Source organism: Ciconia boyciana, chromosome 8 (assembly GCF_034638445.1).
Source record: "Ciconia boyciana chromosome 8, ASM3463844v1, whole genome shotgun sequence".
NCBI classification, from domain to species: Eukaryota; Metazoa; Chordata; class Aves; order Ciconiiformes; family Ciconiidae; genus Ciconia; species Ciconia boyciana.
In genome coordinates, this window is record NC_132941.1 from 66,914,903 (window position 1) to 66,935,867 (window position 20,965).

General features: G+C 47.9%; 1 protein-coding gene and 1 long non-coding RNA gene across 4 annotated transcripts in view; both read right to left on the bottom strand.

Annotated features, from left to right (window-relative positions):
* Positions 1-4,193, bottom strand: part of STK32C (serine/threonine kinase 32C) — a 99,733-nt gene extending 95,540 nt beyond the window's left edge. For all 3 annotated transcript variants that reach the window (XR_012043971.1, XM_072871370.1, XM_072871369.1), the window contains exon 1: positions 3,740-4,193. Coding sequence is in view for 2 of the 3 variants with exons in the window: in XM_072871370.1 (XP_072727471.1) it covers positions 3,740-3,844 (105 nt within the window). In the remaining variant the exon portion in view is untranslated. The remainder of the gene's footprint in view (positions 1-3,739) is intronic.
* Positions 4,194-9,058: 4,865 nt separating this feature from the next.
* Positions 9,059-15,765, bottom strand: LOC140656094 (uncharacterized). Its single transcript, XR_012043972.1, has 4 exons — positions 14,809-15,765; positions 14,581-14,721; positions 13,530-13,668; positions 9,059-12,081 (listed from the first exon to the last, which is right to left on the bottom strand). It is a non-coding gene; the product is annotated as an uncharacterized lncRNA (long non-coding RNA).
* Positions 15,766-20,965: the final 5,200 nt, after the last annotated feature.

Consider the following 20,965-nt stretch of genomic DNA (forward strand, 5'->3'; position numbering starts at 1 on the left):
AGTGTAAGAGTGCTGTGTATTTCCTATTACTCAGTCCCATTTCCCAAGTCCTAGCAACTCTGCTAAACGCTTTTTTAAATGTTTGGGTTGAAACATTCCTGTGGCTTCACAATTACGGGTTTTCGCCATTTGGCATAAAAAATAAAGTTAAATAAATAAATAAATAAAGGGGGGGGTGTCAATAAAACTTGCTTGGCCATTTCCCAGAACGACAACAGAAAATACTTTCTGCCCCCATGAAAAACAAGCCTTGCGACCGTGGGCTGAGACGTTCCAGCGCCCCGTGCCCCGCCGCGGAGAGCTGATGGTCCGCAACAGGCAGGGAGGCCGCTGGCGCCCAGACTGGGCCTTTGTGCCGGCAAACACATTCACCGACCAAGTAAGAAGCTTTTAAAAGGTTTTTACAGGTGTAAACAAGAAACCCTAAAAAGCCATTACAGACAAAGGCCTGTTTTTCCTGATGGAAAATGGACGGTTCACTGCAGCTTACTGAGGCCACCCTGTTCCAGCACACCATAGCTCCGAGAGTGCTCAGCCTTGCAGCCCTGCTATTCTTTTGATGCAGCCCTTATATCCTTCTTCCCGCCCTTTTTATAGTCTTTTTCCCTCCCCCCCACCCCTTCATTAGCTTCCTCTGTTCAGAAACAGGGTGCAATGCACCTCGCCAAAAACCGGCTGCCCGAAAGGCCTCACCAGGCAGCACCTCTAGCTGGACAGCCCGGAGCCTGCACCCCACTGGGGCCTACGCAGCCGCTGCTGGACAGGCCAAGGCTCCCGTGTAAATGGAGCCAACCGAAGCCCACCCTCGCAAAGCGAGCGGGACCGATCTCTCACGCACCAGCGCCTTCCGGAAGCACACAAAACAGGCAGACACTCTCCTTTCAAAGTCAGCTTTTCTGTTAGTTGAATCCCGACTCCAAAACGCTCAGAAATATTTCAAAGGTTGTACGCGCAAACGTGAAACAGCAAAACGCGCGCGCCGCAGCCAAGCACGGTACCAAAAGCGTGTCAGAAAGATGCAGATGCACTGTGCCCCCACTGCAGCTCAGGTGAAATGCAAAGGACCGGCCGCACTTGGCCTGCACCCAGCTTCACAGTCAGGAGACGTTACCTGAACCGGGGAAAAACTGGGGGGCAGGGGACAACGCAGCACCCAGGAAGGGGAGCGAGGAGGGAGCAGGAGAGTCGTTCCTTGGGCGCGACGCTCCATAGCACAGCTCCACACCACCCTGTCCCCGGGCGGACGACGAGCCAGCGCCGCACACGCACTGTGCCAGCACCCACCTGCCCCGCGCTCCATCCCGGCCGAAGCAAGGAGTTCAGTCCCAGCATTACCAGAAACGATGCTGAAAAAAACGGAGAGGGTTGAGAGAAGATCCACGAGACAGACTGAGGAATATGAAGTTTACCCTCGGAGTCACGGACTCAGAGAGCTCAATCCACGCATCCCACCGCCGAGGACGCAGGCGGCCACGATCCCAGCCTGCCGCTACACCGAGATGGGGGCACGACAACAGGCGTTCCTCCAGTTTATCACGGCAAGATCCAGCAGTAGGAAGCTGAGGTTGGACAGACGCGGACTGGAGAGAAAGGACGATTTCTAACTGTGAGGTTAAGAGCGGATAATCCTCCGGGGCCGGGTGTTTTACACCGAGAGCAAACACATTACTGCCCACCCCCAGGAAACCCCACCACGCTCTGGCTTACCACACCGGTTTGACTTGAGGCGGTAATTCAGTAAAGTCTTGAAACCAGTCCCACGGAAGCCTGGCAAGAGGACTGCAAGGGTTTTCTTGCCTCAAAAATCTACACATTTGGAGTTTGATCTATCAGAGAGTAAATACTGGGCCTTGCGTTACTACTCACTAGAATAAAGGTTAACCTTCTACTTACATACACCCTATCATAATTAAAAGGGATTAACCATTGGATTTAGACAGTCAGGCTCATTATTCTATATCCATCACTGGGAACCACCAACGGGTAAAATTTCAGATACTAACCTATCTTTTTCCTTTTTTTTTTTTTCTAATTTTTTTCACTTTAAATTGTCATCACTAGCAATTCTGCCACATTATGTCACACACAAACCCAAAGTATTAACTGGCTTCTTTATGTAAGGAAGTTATTGGAATGTCTTAAGCGATCTCCATAGCAACCATGCCATGCCAGTAAATATGAGTTCACCAGAACAACACTGTAATTGCTCTGAGCACACACTAACAGGCAGGGATGAAAAAGAGGCAATATTAAGAAAGTAATGTCCTAGTAAGTCTCCGCTATTGCAAAAGCGCTACTTGAAAACGCCTTACGAGATGTTAACAGGTTTTTGTCAATGGTCCTTCACCTGCAAAGCTCAGTTTCCCTATATTGGCTGTATACGGGCTCAGTTCAGACTGAAATGCTTTCGGAATTATGTAGCAAAGCCTCCAATTTAAGCACTGTTACTCGGCTCGCTTGCTCTTCCTGCTGACCCACCGCATCCAAGAGGAAACACATTTTCCACTTTGAGCACAACGTTCTGGTCAAGCCCCCCGGAGCTGCACACACCCCGCACGCACACCGACCCCATCTCACGCACGCCGTTCGTAGAAAGGGACGGGGGGGCTGGATGCCTTTTGCAGTTTTCCTTCCAACAGCAATTTTGCGGCGCATTCAGCCACGGCACAGCAGACCCCTCGGGCAGGGAGGGGCCATTCTAACAGACAGTTTCTCTACACTTCTGTAGTAAGAGATGCAAGGGTTAACAATTCAGTGCCATGCTCTGAACTGCTCATAAATACTTGTTGGTGATATCAACCAGCTACTTCTCCAGTAAAAGTTCACCTGATTTAACATCCCTTCCGCTGTCAGAAGCAGCCCAGGCAGCCTCAGGGTTGGTCACCCTCACCGCGGGGATGCCAGGAGACCCAGTGCTCACGTACACTAGAGCATCACCGTGCCCTGAAGACTCAAATTAACATATACATTTAACTCCAAGTTTATCTAGCGTACAATTCGAGTGCTCTGAGCAGCCGGGGATTTTTGCCAGTGCTCGGTTGGTGTCCAAGGGCCATGGCAGCGCTCTTTGTATGTCGGGAGAGCTCGTGGCCGCCCAGCACCCCGTCTGCTGGCCTGACACCTCTCCCGAGTCTTCCCCCACCCACAGGCAGAGTTTCCTTCCTTTGGTCCTCTGAAATTTCACCCTACATCTGAGAAGTCTAACGCCACTGTGGTATTTCACGGTGCATTTCTACAAAAAACTCCTATTTTGGGGAAAAAACCCAAAGCAGCCTTTTTGCAATGACAGGTAGTTTTTAGAAGTTTGACGGCCAGCTGCACTGGATCTTTACTGGTTAAAACCACAGACCTCCTTGCACAGACCGAAACTTCACGGCTAAACTGTTCCCTCGCCGCCCGCTTCCAAATTCCCGTCATGGCAGCGACGGCCGCCCCGTTCCTGCGGGGCAGCGCCTGCCGGCGGCTCCTGCCCCTGCGCCCGGCGGGGAGGCGAGACCCGGCCGGCAAACCGCGCCCGCCCCGCGGTCCCGCCGCCCGCTGCCCCCGGGCAGCCCCGCCGGGCGGGACGGGACCGGCCGTGCCGGGCGGAGCGGGGCTCAACAGGTGCGGGGCAGGGCACCCCGGGCAGGGCACCCCGGGCACGGCACACCGGGCACGGCACACCGGGCAGGGCATCCCGGGGCAGGGCACCCCGGGCACCTCGGGGCAGGGCACCCCGGGCACCCCGGCCCGCACTCACCGTCCTCCCGCTCGTCGAAGACGGGTCTCTTGGAGGAGGAGGCGCTCGCTCCCATCCTCTTCTTCCACTTGCCCCAGTGAAACATCGGGGCGAGGCGGATGGCATGCCCTGCGCGCCGCTCCCCGCCGGTCCGGCGGCTCCCGCGGGCGGGACCAGGCGCTGCGAGCCGCCGCCAGCCGCCGCCGCCACCGCCGCCCTCACCCGCCCCGCGCCCCGGCGCCGCCCGCCCGCATGGCAGCGCCCGGCGCCGCCGCCTCCCGTCCTCCTGCCCGCGGCGGCTGCAGCGGAGCGGGGCGGAGCGGGGCGGAGCGGAGAGGAGGGGAGGGGAGGGGAGGGAAAGGGAGGGGAGCGGAGCCGAGCCGAGCCGAGCCGAGCCGGGCCGGGCCGGGCCGGGCCGGGCAGACCGGCGGGGAGCCGGGCGGCCGCAGCGCCGGGAGGCGGGAGGCGGGAGCGGAGCGGAGCGGAGCGGCGGGGCGGGCCGGGCCGCACCGCCCCCAGCGCAGCGCCCCCGGCGGCGGCGGGAGGGCAGCGGCGCCGCCCGCAGGTGCGGCCGGGCCGGGCCGGGCCGGGGAGGGGACCGGGGCCCGGGGCCCGCCTCCGCCCCCTGCTCCGCCTCCTCCTCCCTCCCCTGCCCAGCCGCCCGGAGGCCCGGCCGCGGCGGCTGCGGAGCGGGGCGTCCGCCGGGAGCGCCGGTCCCCGCTCCCCGCCGCGGCCTCCGGCTCCGCGCAGCAGGCGCGGCTCTCTCGCAGGGGCCGTGCCGGCGGCGGTGCCACAGGACGGGGCCGCGGGGCCGGACCGCGGCACGGCAGCTCCCCGCCGAGCCCCGAGCTGCCCGGTTCCGTGCGCCCGGCCCGGCCCCGCGGGAGCGGTCCTGGCCCGGCGCCTCCCGCTCCCGCTCCCTCAGGGGCATCTTCGCTGTCAGCAGCTCTCTCACCCAGTTCAGTTATTTTTAAACTCATACATAAACATCGCAACCAGTATGAAAGGCAATCAGCCGATATTATGGCCAAGTCTTTCACCAGCGTGCGGTTGTTATTAATGAAAGCGCAAACAGCTCATCTTAAATTAGTCACCAGTACTCGCTACTGATTTTTAACCTCGCTAACGTGAAGGCAGCTGCATTGATTTTTATCCAGCTATTGTAATAAAATAAGGACTTGATTTAAATTAGTGGGTAGCGTGGAAAATCAATCTTTTTCTTGTCTAGAGATTCCACAGCGTTTCGGAAGCTCCCTCGCTATGGAGGTCTTTATTGCAGTGTGTCTGGAAGACGTTACATGGGAAGTTTCGATAGAGAAGAAAAACAAGCCTGAGGCTGGTAGTTCGGGCCTGAAACGCGGGTTCTCGCTGATCACCGCAACAGGTGCAATGCAAGAGCCCAAACCAAAGCCAGAAACATACTTAGTGCCTGACGCTCCATCTCTTCCCAGGTAGAACGGAGCCCTGAACACAGACGCACACTGAAAGCCCCGGGTTTCCTCAGCAGACGCTGAAGGACACCACCGCTCCCCCGGCCCTGCCGCCCGGGCCCCTGCAGCCCGCCGGCGGGCGATGCTCAGCCAGCGCGGCGTGGGCTGGGCTCTGCGGTAAGCTCCGCAGCTGGCGGGGAAGCCCGGCTCGGAGGAGAGCTGGGGGACCCACAGCAGGCAGCCCTGCGGAGGAGCAGAGGCCCAGACCCAGACGTTCCACCGCCGCTCGGAAACTGCACCTCCCCGCCGCGCTGCCGAGTCCCTCGCCCGACTGGGTGAAGCCTCCAGGACTTGCTTCAGAGCTTTAAAACGGACAGTACCTCAGATGCCTTGTTCTCCCAGCAGTATGTCCAGAAGATCTCTATTTTCCTCCGTAAACTACTGGGCCTGCGACACTACTTTCAAGTAGTCAGGAGAAAAGCGTGGCCCACGGCCCCTGTCGCAAACAGCCTGCCAACACCCGAATAGCAAAGCATGCCACTGGTCCGTTCTGCTGCATGAACTGCTAACACATAGGGAGGGCGAGCTCTGATGAGGAGCCCTACGCTGCGTTTTTGTTCCACGCAGCGCTACGTAATGGAAAAGCCCCATTGCCTAAATACTCAGTGTTTGTATCTCACTAGCTCTAGAGAGCTCCTGCTCCTCTGCCGGTGATGAGACTCGGATTGCTGCAGAGCTCCTCAGGACAAGAATTCATCCCAAGACAATACAGACTTTGCAGAATGCTGAGCTGTAACGTGCTCGTGACGCCGCTTTCTATGGCTTGTTGAACTGAAGAGTCTCGTGGAATGTCTAATGAAACGCATTTCTCAGAAATAACTTACAATCTTAACAGACCGCATCTGAAATGTCAAGGCGAGTGGCAGCTCTTCAGCCATTCGATTGTACCTGTTATACCATCAGTAAGTACCTTCATAATTTCTGAGGTGCTGCTTCCTAACTGTTAATTTAAAATTTACACTGTTTTCTTTCATAGCATGTTTTGAAATGGATATGTTAGTTATTGTACTCCTTACAGAAAATTTGCTAGGCGTTAGTCATTATTTAAAAGAGCCTGAAAGTTGTAAAAGGATTACAATTGAAAGGTGTAATTTAAGAACAGTTTTCCAAAGGTGAAGAATAGTTCTTAAAGAATATTTCTTTGAGAAATCAGAAAGAATTGGTCTCAAATAAAAAGATAGAACACTTTTATACAAGACAGTAATTTTTGCTTTGTGTAGGGATAGGTTTGTTTTTAAATACACTGCAAATCTCTGAGCTATCAGCTCTCACTCCTTCCTTCCTCTTCCCTTTACATTCTGGAGGAAAAGTATGAAAGATGCCATCAAACGGCTTCAGGCTGTCTGCCATCCAGTTGTCATTTCCCTCGCGTTCTCCGCTAATATTTGGACAATCAAATCCATAGCACAGACTCATAGTCTTTTTCCAAGAAGTCTGCAAGATGTAGTGTAGGAAAAAAGAGTGGGAAATAAGGACGTGATGGTCCTAATACCAGAGGAGGGTTTCATTCCGCCACATTTCTTGATTCCTTCGCCTGCGAAATGGACGGAGGTGCAGCGTGGGGCTTTGTTTAATTTTTGCTTCCTTGGAAGCATAATAAGTAGTTTTACCTTCACAAAGATCAGACAAATAGGAGAGAAATAAAAGGCCTTGTAAGTCATTTCTTTGGGGTTTTCTAGTGCTATTCAGAGCACTACTAAGTGCTGCTCACAATTCTTGATACTAATACAGGCTAATTAAAGCGAGGTCCTCTCCTTTACTCCTGCTTCCTAGGAAGTCAGCCCTAGGCATACATACATGTCCCAACAAACTCCTAACAAACCCCAAGAAAATTATCGTCTTGTTATCATCCTCATGATGAGGTCTGCCCGTTCACGAGGCCTGTCTATTGCATAGCCAAGACAATCACAATTTTAGTCTGTTTTTTAAGGGCAGAACTATCAGGTATCTAAGCCCATCCGTAACTGCAGAGGCTTGTCTCTGGACGGAGCAGCGGGAGCTGCCCTGACGGCTACCGGGAGTTTGGTCCTGTGCTCGTTACTCAGCTCATTACGACAGCCACGGACTTCTCCGTGGGGCTCTACGGGAAGAAGGTGCCGTGTTTGAAACCTAAGCCCCGTTTCAATCTAAATTATAATACTGAAATTGTCAGTCTAAATTATAATACTGAAGTTGTCAGGGAGAGTGTTACCTTGAATAGAAAACTGGGTGAGGTTTATCGTGAATTGAATAGAACAGTTCTTGTCAGGTATAAATTCTTCTGATTTTTGCCCTCTACTTTCATTTGGGAAAGGATATTCTTACTCTAAATACCAAACCTGGTATTCGGAGACTGTTGTGCCGTGCTGGCGCCTTTTGAACTGCCACCAACAAAGATGACAGAACCAAGAGATAAAAGAGTTTAGAAAGGTTCCTCCAGACGTCTGTGGCACGGCAAAGAATCCGGGCCACTGACAACGGTATTTGGCTGTATTTTGCCCTTGGAAATTATGTTTTGATTATCTAAATTGTTCATGATGTTCCAGTTTGAAAAACAGTATTTTTCCTTGTGATCTTAAGTCATATCTGACAACATCTGAATGATAGAAAGGAGAATGTGTTGGAGGGGAAATGAGAGACATATGAACATTGACTTTGGAGAGTGCATGGAAGGAAAAGGGGAGAAAAACAACACTGTCATTAAACGTGGTGTTTGTTGTACAGGCTCTAAATCCTGTAGTGGTGGTCCTTCCTTTGGGCGAAACTGCCACAGCTGCTGACTTCATTAGGAAAAGTGAAATTTGTATTTAATTTGCAAATCTTTAGCACAAATGGTGTTATATAAGCTTTTCCATTTTCAATATTTTAACACCATTGCAAATAAATTCCGATTTATTTAGAATCCTAACTCTCCGTCTACTCTCGAGTAATTCAGATGGAGCTCAGTTGCTGTCTCCTCCTCTATACCAGCAGAAATTGAGCGAAGGATGAAATGCTCACCGTCTCGGGTCAGTTTGTGAACCAGAGGATGCTGGGTCACGACTGCCCGTGCACAGTCATTTACAATGGAGCAAAATCAGTGCCAAAAATACTAAACATAGCCCTCCTGTTTTCTCTCTGACACCAGTGTTTGCTCTCACCCACAGTGCAGGTGTGCTGGAGGTTCAAGCAGACAGGTCTGTGTTATTTCTGTAGCAGAATCGTATTCATTTTCTACTTCTAAAACGTGAAAACAGGGTTCCCCTTCTGTTCAGCGGGCACTCGTGTCCGATACCGCTATTCAAAGCCAGCGTAGTAACATGCAGTGAAGGATGTCGATCCCCTCAGTGAACAACTGCACGTCAAGAGTATCGACGCAGATTACCCACCACAGTGACACAACTACAGCCATCTTACGAAAACGTCCATTCAGTCATGAATGCTAATCCTGCGGGAGAAAAAATTAAGCTACATAAACTGCTCTACAGTGGTCCAACACAGGAAAGGGAAATGGAGAGAAAATTCTGCCTTCTTACACATCCTGGTCTCCAGGGAAACAGAGATCCACTTTGGTTTTGAAATGAGGAAGTTTAATTAAAACCTGACTTTTACGATAATATCTTCTTCAAGACATCTTTGGACGTAACTCTAACTACATCTCTAACGGGGAACTGTGCAAGCTGGGTGACCAAAGAGGTTATTGGGAACAGACTGTTTCTGAAACCACTAAGAATTCATTACTCCTTTTTTTTAATTTTTTCCTCTTCCGTTTTCCATTCTTCTTTTTGTGTTTTATTTTTTACTAAGAGACAATTAGGCATTTTACTAGTGAAAGTCTTGGGGATACTATATGCATGTCTGTTTGTCCCTAGAAACTGTTAATATACAACAGATCTGATTATTTTCTTAAATTAGAAAAGAAGGAAAAGCTGCAAGAAGGTTCTATTCTTTCTAGGGAAAGCAGGAGAAAAACCTTAGGCAAACCAGCACTGTTGTGGTCAGCAGCGTGCACAAAGTCCCCCTAGTCCACCATCCCGCCTGACGACAGCTAGCTAGTGCCAGGTATGGCAGGGAGGGGACTGTACACCACTGCAAAGCAGACAGATAGCGTAGCCTGCCCTCCAAACCACGCGCCGTCCTGGTCTCTTCTTGTGGAAATGGATTCCAGCCTGAAGCACATCCATACGTAGCACTTCAGGGCATGTGATGGTGGAAAATCAGCTGATCAAAGCATATGTGACTACTGCCTAGAGTATAGGCAAGATGCTACGTCATAGCCCTACTGCCGCCTTAGAAAGACGGGGCTTGCGTGCCTGTGTTTTACCTGGGCGTAAGCGGAGACTTTCAAAAGGCAGAGCAACCACTCTCATGTTTGGAAGAGTTTGTCTTCTCCCATCTGTGTTTACTTTTGCGTATTCTCTCTTTTCTCACAGATTCCAAGAGACTGGAGTTTTCTTTCATTTCACCAGCCATGAAATCATCTCTAACTTTACGGAATTACACATGCTGAACCAAACTTGTCAGGTTTTCGTATAGTAAGTACCACCTATGTTGTGTGTCATCAAAATCTCACTGACGTTCAACAGGCAAAGCCAACATTCATTTAACTGGGAGACATGATACCTGTTCTAATCTAGGACAGGCCAAATAAATTCTTTATGAAAATCCAGAATTACTCTTTTAATCAAAGGATTTGTATCAGCAATTATTTCATCCAATTGTTCTCAAATGCCTCAGTTCTGCAAGTGAATGAGTATCCTTCAAGGAATGCCTGATCATTCTCATTCCCAAGCATCGTGAGCTGTATATTTCATATCATGTCAAAATTAGTATGAGGGAAACTGAAGATAATATTTCAATTTTTGTTTCTTAATCTCACACTTCAATTAAGCAGTATGGATCCTGCAGTTTACCTCTTTATGTTATCCTCTACTGGTAGCTATTACTTATGGTTCCCTTTCTGTCTTTTCACTGGTCGCGTGGAATGGTGATCGTTTTCTTCGTTCATCAATGGAAATCAGGATCAGGTTCCCTGGTATCAGTGAAGTTATCCTGAATAAAACCAGTGCAAATAAAAATAGAACTGCCTTGAAGTAGCATTGCATTCTTTATGGTTATCTGTTCTCAGTGAGCTGATGAAAATGGTTTCTGAACAAAAATGCTACCAATCATCATAAAACTGCAAAGGAGGCAAATAACATAAGACACTCCTAATTTAGGCATAGAAACAAGGGGGGCAATATACCATGATATCACATTCCTATTAAAAGCCCTTTACTGAATATAATGGCTATAATTGCAACATGTTTAAGATGATGAAAGGAATATTACCATGATTCTTAAATTCACATGCCTCCTTCATCAAGAAAGCCTACAGAGAAAAGCCTATGTTTATTTTAAAAAGTTCCTCTAAAAGAACACATAATTCTTTCAATAAACATTACATAAGGGGGAAATTTCACACATTTTCCTATCATTAGTGTTTCTGTAAATAGTGCCAATTCTGGTTTTAAAGATGCTAATAGTAATCACTCTGATCCAGCTGTTTCAAAGTCTTTTAACACCACCACAGTTAACCAGTAACTTCTCTTACTAGGGTCACCTGCAGTGGCCCACAGCAAGCAGAACAGGCACAACGGCTGTCGTGCAACCTGAAAACTCAAACCTTGTCCAGGCTGGTAGAAAAAGGGCTACACCGTTCATTGCAGTGTGGGGCTTCTGCAGTGCCGGCTGCACCGCTGGCATGCCTTTTACCAGCGCCGCTCAGACCATGGAGGGCTACAAGTGCCTCCCTCCCTACCGAACTTCTTCCTCTTAAGCTGTTGAGGTAAGTGTGCGCTAGTGCAGTTGCTTGTTTTGGTTTAGCCTTTTGCAGTGTAAAATATATATCCTGCTTAATTTTCTGTATACTGTAATGCTTCCACTTGCTTAATCCTGTGAAAGAGTGATTTTATTTCTGGTACTATTTGAGCAATCCAGCCCTTCACATTTTTGGTGACTTCTGCCTCCTTTCATTTTCTTGTGTTTCCTTTCATTTGTGTGTCTGTTCACTTTTCTGCTTATGTTATCTATTTATTTAGGTTAACCAAATGTTTCACTAAGAAATTAAGAACATATGTTACTATATTTTAATAAGACTCATTCTTAGAATTCACTCATCTAGTTCTTTCACTTATGGGAGTATTTAAAAAAATCTAGATAAAGCTATAGAGAGTAGTTTTATATAGAAAGCAATGACTTTTCTTGTATTATTCAATGTCTCTTACTTTAGAAAGATGAGAAAAAACTTTGCTTCCTAACTTATCTGAAGTCAAATGCAAGTAAAACTTGTGTAACGTAAGTGCCTGCCAATCTGAACAAGTAGCCGGGCAGAAAAGCGGAACGCTTCTCTGAAGCTTGGTTATCACTCGCGACTCTGTAGGATGATGCATTACCCTTAACGTCCATAATCGAACAACTCCTCTGCGTGAGAATCTCTCTGGCACCATTCGTTCTGTCACCCACATCAATCTACGACGCTGTAGAGACGTGTCAGCGGTACTGACGTATGCAACAGTCGATAGTGACAAAGCACTGTAAAGACCTCAGTTTTGCTCACGGTGCCCCGGGGAGGCTCTAACACACGTGAGGAGGAGCCCACCCAGGCTATCACCGAGTCGTAGGAGACAACTGGCTGCTGTGCTTTAGTGCCAGGGCAACGCATGATGATGCGCGGGGGCAGCTTCCCTCCGTTCCACGGGTACTGGTGCATTTGAAGTGCAGCGTCTTTGAAACCAGGACTAGGGAGGAAGGAGGGCTGCGGTTCAGTGTCCACCCTGGAATATTGGATTCTAAGCCCTCTGTAATGAAGACTCAACAGCTCAGGTGCTGACAGGAGATCAGTGCCCAAGCTTGCTCTTCTCAGAGACTGGCATGCTTTAAAAGAAGAAAAAAAATCTTGTGATTCAATCAAATGAAACACGTGGCACTTCCTTTCTTGCCTAGCAGAACAGTGGAGTCCCAAAGTAGAGACCTATACATCTTTGGAGATAATCTGGCAATCACTTTGGTCCATCATAAATTATGTTAGTGTCATTGCAGCTGAAGGATTAAAAACCACACCCTAACACCTATGGGAAATTCTTCTTTCAATGTCCAAACAGGTTCTGTGTTTGTCGAAAGATACAAATGCAGGTCTTCAGCGATCCCATCCAAGCCCTTGGCTGTCGCTGTTCCCCCTTGTTCTGACATCACTTCTCTGTGCAATGCTATCACTAGGATGACTCTTTCAGGTGGAGACCTGGCTGCACTTCAGCATGCTGGGTCAAGACCCGCCCAGGGCTGGACAAGGCTGTTACTGCAGCCTGCCCTTGGGATATTTCTGCCTGCACAGCAATTGCGTGGTTTTCTCTTTGTACATTCAATCCCTGCGTGGATTTTCCTTCTAGGAGGGGACTCCCAGTACAAAAAGCTGAAACCCTCAGTTATCCCCCAAGATCAGAAATAATCTATACAGAATATTGCTCGTTTGCCATCTCATGTGCAAACTTTAATGACATTTTTGTTGTTGTGATTGTATTTGTAAAGGAGTTCTGCGGGTATTGAGACTGGGTGGCCCAAAGAGCTCAGAGTCCGGAGGTTCGGGAGGGTCAAACTCACAAGCAGCTCAGCAACCTGAAAATGCAGTGACCAGCCTGACAGTGAGGTGTGCGGTGAAATAGGCATACTGGCCGTTGCTTTGCGACTGAAGCTTGTAACTCTGGCTTGCTAAAAGTAAAAGGAACGTATTGAGGGATATATTGATTGACTTTTGATCTATTACCTCTTTTTGCCTTCTCATTAGATTAAAATCTTCCTAGATACTGTCATGTTAAAGAAATGGTATTGCGTTATTGTGCTGATACTGCATAGAGAACTGAAGTGAGGAGGCTGAATTGGACAACTAGAGTTGAAAAAGGAACATTGAAAGTCTTGTTTTAAGATGATTTACCAAAGTTGGGTATCTTTCCGGATTCACTTTCTCTCCTTGAAATGCCCATGAAAATGTTTCTCTGTTGCTATTGTGTTACAGAATTCTAAACAGAATGCTGAGACCAAAACTACCTGAAATAATCACTGCTTTAATGGAATGATGTCACTGGTTTTAATCCTAATGTTTTTTCTTATGTCATCTTAAATAAAATTATCCTAAAATATGTTTGGCTTTGCATAAACAAATGCAAAGCAATACTTCTTTCAGTACACCTTTGCCATTGATCCATTTTTAATTTTCATAAATTTTGCCCTCTGGTTTATAAATATTGCCCATAATTAGGATTTAATCACCTAAGTAGCCTCAAAGAAAATCTATTCCAGGAAAAGCATAATGAAATTACTAGTCATACCTGCTTTTTCTTAAAATCAGCAGTAATAGCCTAATTAGTAGAATCTGTATTTTCAAAGTGGAGATGCATTCCAGCTGAGGAATGGGTGCTTTTTCTTATTCGGCCCAGGTAATGGTGTATTTTTTGGAAGCTTGCGGCCCTGTAACAAAACAAACATGAAGATTTAGGCTGATTTAGTTATGCATTTAAGCCAACTGTTCCCATGAAAAAGGCAGTATTGTAGCACAATAGTTTTTTTCTTTCGGAATTCAGAGATTTCCTATAAAATGGAAGTTTTCAAGGTTCAACGTGCTCTACTACAAAACAGGCTCCTGTCCGGATAGTCTTTGGAGGTCAGAAATTCCTAAACGAGGGGACTGTTCAAGTGAGCCAGGGTAAGACAATTAGAAATTTAATGGAGTCAAAGCTTTGCACTAATGCCGTATCTCTGGCAGTTTGAGACATTCCAGTCTCCAGCTGTACTTGCTGCAACAGACACTGTATATGCATGGGATCTATCAAGAAGTTTACCCGTTTGCCTCAAAATATTATTGCCAAGGCTCTGTATTTCGCCATATGATAGTTCTTGCAGTTGGCAAGATACTCTTTCCTACGGAGTGCAATATGCATTTGAGGTTACAGACTATAATAAAATGTGTCAGGTTCTCTTCTACAAATTAAAAAAAATGCTCCTGTAAGGAAATAGCTTCTAAAGGAATCCCATTAAAATAGCTTTGTTTTCTCATTTAGTTTAATAAGCACAGTATGTCAGGGGAAAAAAAAAATCATGTATCTAAACTCTGAAATGAATTTCCTGTATTTTAAACCCTACTAGTGCTGCTGATCAGACTTGGTCAGGTCACTGGGAACATAATTATCTGGATTTGTAAGATTAAGTACTCTTCGTGTCCCAGCAATGGATTTCCACCATCGTGCTAATTAAGAGCATACTTTATTTCAGACCAAGACAACCCCTGGCTAATCCCTGTTGTTCGCCGCACTGTGCAGAGGCTCTGCAGGGACACTGCCCCTGAAACACCAGCCAGTGACTGCCCCGACGGGGCTGCGTTACCGGGAGGGTTTTCCTGGGGAGCTGGGGGTCTTTCCACGGCTCGTGCCTTTACTCTGGATGCAGCCACCCGGTGACTTCCCCAGAGGGAAACCTGCAAACAAAACCGCTTAACTGGGGTGAGGGATACGGCGGACGTGGGCCCTGGAAGACAAACAAGTAGTAATAATGGGAAACGGAGGAAAACATGCTTTAAAAGCAGTCCGTGAGAGAAGCGGAGGAATGCCGTACTTGCGACGCTGACCCAGGCACGGGCACCTTCTACCCGTGAGGAGAGAACGCCAACACCGAGCCCAGCTAACAACGCGCACGGGCGCTGCGGAGCGCGGCGAGAGGATCCTGCAAGGCTCGGGCAGATGCTTCGAGAATGCAGGATTTCTGTTCGGTCACTGAAAAATGACCCAGCGTGCCTCTAACGGTTTGCTCTGCAGAAGCTTCACGGCCCTTTCGGGTAGCGCGAGAGCTCCCGGCGAGCGACTGGCACTGGAGGCCCCCCCCGGGGCAGGAGGGGCCCTGCGCTCCCCCGAGCCCACCACGTCCGGGGGCCGCGGCCGCGCGTTCCCCTGGCAGCCCGGCCCCGCCCCGCCTGCTCTGCCCAGGCTCCCCGCCGCGCGGGGCAGCTGGGGCCGCCCTCGGGTGGGCGCGGGAGCGCTGCGGACCCGCTCTGGGCGGCAGCCGCGCCCCTGCCCCGCGCTGGCAGCAGGGGCCGGCCTGCCCGTTGCCGCGGAGACGCGGGCCCGGCGAGGCGGCGGCCCGGCCTGGTCCGAAGAGCCGATCGCGGCTCTCCTGCGGGCGGGCGGGCGGCGGTGCGGAGCCGGCCTTGGCGCGCTGCCGGGGGCCGGGGCTGCGCCTGCGTGCGGTGCGGTGCGGCGCGGAGCGGAGCCGAGCCCGCCGCGGGCCGTCACGGGGAGGCGGAGAAGCCGCGGCCGCCCCCGCCGGAGCAGCCGCCCCGCCGGAGGAGCCGCCCCGCCGGGTGCCCCAGCCAGGGCGGCCCCCGCTGCGGCGGGGCGCCCCCCGCGTCTCGGGGCGCGGCCCGCGGCCGCTCCCGCCTCGCGTCTGGCGAGCCGGAGCACCGGGAGCCCTCGGGCGGCTTCAGCGGGGCGGTGCGTGTCGGGCAGGCAGAGCCCGGGCCCGGAGGGAACAGGAGCACAGCTAAGCACCCTGTTAGGATCCTAGCACCCGCCAAAATCAGTAGAAATTAGAGACCGCAACAGAGAGACCGCGTTCGTCTTTGGGTTGGCTTGCAGCATGGGTAGGGTCGCACACCGGCTCTTGGGTGGCGAGGGCCCGGGAGAGCCTCCCGGGCGCAGGCGGGTACGGGTCGAGGGGCGGCCGGTCCGCCGCTCGCTGGGGAGCAGGGCAGCGGGCCCTCCCCGGCAGCCCTGCCCTGCGGCGGCCGCCTGCCAGCAGCTCCGCGCCCAGCGCGGGGAAAGGCGGGCAGGGAAGGCCGCAGCGCCGGGGTCGCGCTCCGGAGCGGGCGGAGCGGCTGAGGCCCGAGCGGCACCCGCGCCCCTGGAGATGGGCTGGGAGGGCCCCAACGCCCGGCTGCGCTCCGTACCCCAGCGAGGGACCGCGGTGAGGTGCGAGTGCCCGTCTGACGCCTAGCAGAAAGGGGAGAAGGAGATCCTGATGAGACGAGGCGAGACCAAGAGGGCAGCCCGGAGACTTGGCAGGGCAGTATGCTGTCAGAAGGGCGATTATTTGTTGCATGTATGTGTGTTAGTGTTTCTGCCAAGCCTACATATGACGTGGTGTGGGGGGAGAATAGCCACAAGGGCCAGTTGGTGATTTTTTCTTATTTACTATACCTTGAAATATGTATTCTGATACATTCTATCATTATTATAAGTGTACATATATAAAGTACTATTTGACTGTTTTGTATCGTACAGAGAACACACAGCACTGGGGATAATCTGCAAATTAATAATATAAAGAAGAAACTTGCTTTATGTTCGCCTTCCGAAATGCATTGTTGTTTCTCTCAGCTCATGACTTGCCTTCCGCTGATCAGTTTGAATTACTGAGTCGGTATTCCAGGCTTGCTGACACATGGGTGACAACTACGCTAAAGAATTTAACAGCAGCAGTGATAATTTTGGAGACAAACATCTCAAAAAGAGAAATTTGTCTGATTCTAATTCATCAAAAGAGATCAGGAAAGCCGTCGAACAGTGTCTGTTGTCATCTTCAAGTACTCTCGATGTCAGCAGGAAAAATATTAAGCATCTTACTGAGGAAATATATAGACTGCCCAGCATAAAGGTAAGTAAATTGTTATAAGTAGTTCTGATGCCCTTGGCCTGAGTATGGCACAGAGCAGTTAAGGGCTCGTTGCTTTGTCAGATGAGTGGAAAAGCTACAGATTCTTAGCTATGATCTTTAATCCCTGGTTTTTTTGTTGGTTTGTTGGGTTTTTTTTCAGGAAAAAGTCCTTAAATAAATCACTTCCATGTGTAATTCGTAGAGTTGTGTATCCTTTAATCCCCTTTAACAGTGTTCTTTCCATAAAAGCATAGAGCAGTTTACAGTTTTCACATTTGAAACTTTGCATGCCAAGGAACATCCCCTCTCTTTCCGGATTTAAAACATGCTTATGTTTTTCTCTGGTCGTACTTTCATCTGGAAGGAAATGTCATATCAACGATTCCCGAGGATTTATTTCAAAAGCTGCCACATCTTGTTTGGCTGGATCTCCAGTATAACAAGATTAAAGCTCTTCCCCCCGGAATCGGTTACCACAGGTAAGACCATTGGTCATACGGATAATATAATAACAATTGTATTTGTCTTCTATTTGCCTTACTGTAATTTCATTGTAACAGTCAGACTTTTATATGCTGTTGTTTGGCGTTGACCTCAGTGCAGGAGAGCGGTAAATAAGCTTAATTTTGTTTACTAAAACTCAGATGAAGTGAAAGGTCTAATTAATATTACACAGTGAATTTCTAAACTCTTTTAACTTTAGAAATGTAAGACCTGTAGTCTTTTCACATAGGTTTTGCACCATTTTCATTTTATTGACTGTAGGTGACTATTTTTACAGCGTTGTAGGTGAGGTGAAAACGGGGACCCACAGTTACAAACTTCACGTCACTCCTAAGTGACGATGAAGGACAGTTTAGTCGAAGAACGTTACCCATTAATCTGGTCTTGATGGTTGTCTGACGTGGTATTAACTGTTGGAAGGATTAATTGGCTGTCGCTGATTCAGATGGAGTATGCGAGGAGGAAAGTACACCGTATTGCTGTGACCCTGGAAAGTGCACTTGCTCTCACGTTGCCGTGATCACCAAAACTAACTTCTCACCAGTTTTTTTTAATGTCCTTGGACAATTCCTTGCTTCTCAGCCCAGAACTGGAAGACCACGAATCACCATGTATGGGAATTAACAGGAACAAAGAAATGGTTTTGTTAGTGGAAGGAAAATAAAGACCAGCACAGGACAGTTTGCTTGTGGTTGTGGTTCTAAAAGAAACCTTTCTGTGAAGAGCGAGTAAGGAGGAAGAGGAGGCAACCCTTGAACAGTATATACTACAGAATTTTCCAAAATAAAAAACAAAACCAATTTCATGGCATCTTGTGATTGAAACACGGTGCTTAAAGCTATTTTAAGATCACTTGTTTGTGAATCATTATATATTCAACCTGTGATTAGAAAAATACAGTAAATTAAAGTTATGCGTCTAAAAATAGCTGAAAAATGTCAAGTTTAATGATGTTTTCAAATCTTTTAAATACAGCTTTCATAAATTATTTTTAAATTGGACAGGACTGATAGTATTTTAATATGGTTTGTAAATCATATGAGACTCACTCCACTCATCATCGAGTGGTTGAAATCCTTTGAAATTAAGACATTCTCTGTGTGCATCTTCTTCAAAAATAATGTCAGTCATTAGTCCCTACATGTATTATGCTTTATCTTGTTTGTATTTTTCTACTGACTTCAAACAGCAGCTCAGCTTTTAGAAAATGCCCATCAGAAATATTGACTGAACATTACTTAGCTTTCTCAACATTATTATAGTTTCAGTTTATCCTTACTACACATTGCAGCCTAAGATATATTTTAAGATGTCTGGAAGTTCTCTGGGTATTTTTTTCTAGAAGCAGCCGAAAGTGTTGTTTTCATCAAAGCAGAGACTCATTGAAACATTGTGCTAGTTTGGGGCTGGATCGATTGACCATTGAAGTTGTAAATTAATCTTGTCACTGATTTTAATAGATATTCTGATACGAGTTTCTCCAAGTCAAACAAAAACGTCACCGCAGTTGAGGAAATGGCGTCTAGCCCGGCGTGCAGGGAGGGAAAGTACCACTTGACCACTTTTATCTCTAGAAATCTCTGCGAGATCCGGATGTACGGCTGGGCAGGGATCAGCCAAGGGCATGTTCCACATCATCATTGCCGCAGAGGTTGCACTCAGGCAAGAGTGGGCAAGAACGAGCATTTGCCGTGGCGCAGGGCCTCAGCTCTCCGTGCGCAGGGCCATAAACGCTGAGGGGTTCTGAGGCAGCGGGATCGCCCCGGCATACGTACTGTGGTGCCTCAAACTGCGGGGGAATTGGGTTTCGGAGTCTGGAATCTCCTGTTGCTTTCGCTTAGTTTTTTGCTTTAAATGGAATTCAGTACTCCGCTTCAAAAATGCAAACATGAATACGGTGCTTTCATTTTTTGACTGAATTGAAATGTCTTAAAATATTGCCACAAATGTTAATCCGGTGTTGAGCAGCTGCCAAAATGTTTGGTTTGTTTTTCTTTCCTAGAGGTAAAGAAATATTATGACAGAAACTACCAAGCTTTCTTCTTGTTTGTTTTGTTGAATTTTAACAGTAAACAAGTCAAATTGCAACACTAGTAAATAAAAACCCATTAGCTTTCCTGTTAGGATGATATTTCACTTATGGTACGGACAGCATCTTGTCTACAGAACATCACTTGATCTGCTATGTTGCTGGATATTAAAAGCTATTTAAAAGAATGCTATTAAAATGGCAAAATGAAGCGGTCAAAAACTAGGAAGTGGGTGAAGTATGGTTTCTGTATAGTCTCCACTTCACAGCCGCCTGGGTGTCAGCGGCTGTGCGCTACAAGGGGAAGAAGAGAGGACCTCCCTGCCCTTGGAGGAAGCGGCCCTGTACCCTAAACACGCCGTGGCCCAGAGGTTGCGTTAGAGACGCTGCGCACAACAGTCTGGACAGCAACTCTGGGCATTTTAATCGCTAACACCAATTGTTTTCGGAGCACAGTCATACTGACGTTTCTGCAGAAGCCTAGGATTTGTCTAAATGTTAGCAGATTTTCAGATATATCAAAAAAATATTATCTTATATGTGACATAAATACCATAAATGTTTTATGTGACCCATGCCAAGCTTCTAGGCTGCTTCCAAGAATAGGAACGCTAGAGCTTTTCAAAAAAAAGAAGTTAACGAAATTAAATACAAATAGGGCATATTTTTTTCTAATCTCATTATCAAAAATGGCTGAGCAATTTTAGCTCAGATTTAGCCTGAGGAACGCACTCAACCCAAACAATTGAAGCTCAGCAAAATTATAAACAACTGAAAATGATGTGTTTATAATTGGAACAGTCAGTATCAGACTTTAAAGTGATAAGCAGGCTTTGCAAAGAAAGATCAAATACTAAACACTGAAGTAGTATCTAATAAATGGGCATAAATGCAAACTCCAGATTGTCATACCAGAAAGCTTTGGGGTGTGTTATCTTCCAGCGCTAATGTTAGCGATGGAGAAGTGTGGGTTTGCCTTGTGGAGTCCTTTCCGTAGTAGGAAACAAAAGCAAGAAAAAAATTAAGGAGGAAAAATATTCTTGTGTTTCTATTTAATTAAATGAACTTCGTTCTTACAGTTGCTACTATTTTCTGTTTTATTGAAAAGGCAATTGAAAACTCTGGTTTTAGAAAGGAATCCTATAAAAGAGCTACCCACAGAGCTTGGTAAGTACTCCCTTCTTTTTTTGAAGATATCATAGACGTTTTTTGGCTCTTAGTGTTTAATTCTGTGGTTAGACTTTAAAATATTTATCTAAAGAACGGTTTTAATCTACCACGAACATGTGCTATGAGAGGGGGAAAAAATTACTTGTGTTATTTATAATGATTGCCTTCATTGATAAGAGGGGAAAACTTTATTAAATGTAGTGTTCTAATCAGAAATGTTCAATATTGTTTCTCTGACTAAGGCTGAGGTAAAAAACGTGTCTCGGACGTCCGTCATCTCAGACATCTGCATAGTAAGCCATAAATAACTGAATGTGATTAGAGCTGAGAACTTCTACAGCAGTTTCTTACACTTAAGGATGTCTTCACAGTTTGTAACTTCATTTTACTAACTCTTTTCGCATTAGCAGTTACTACTTT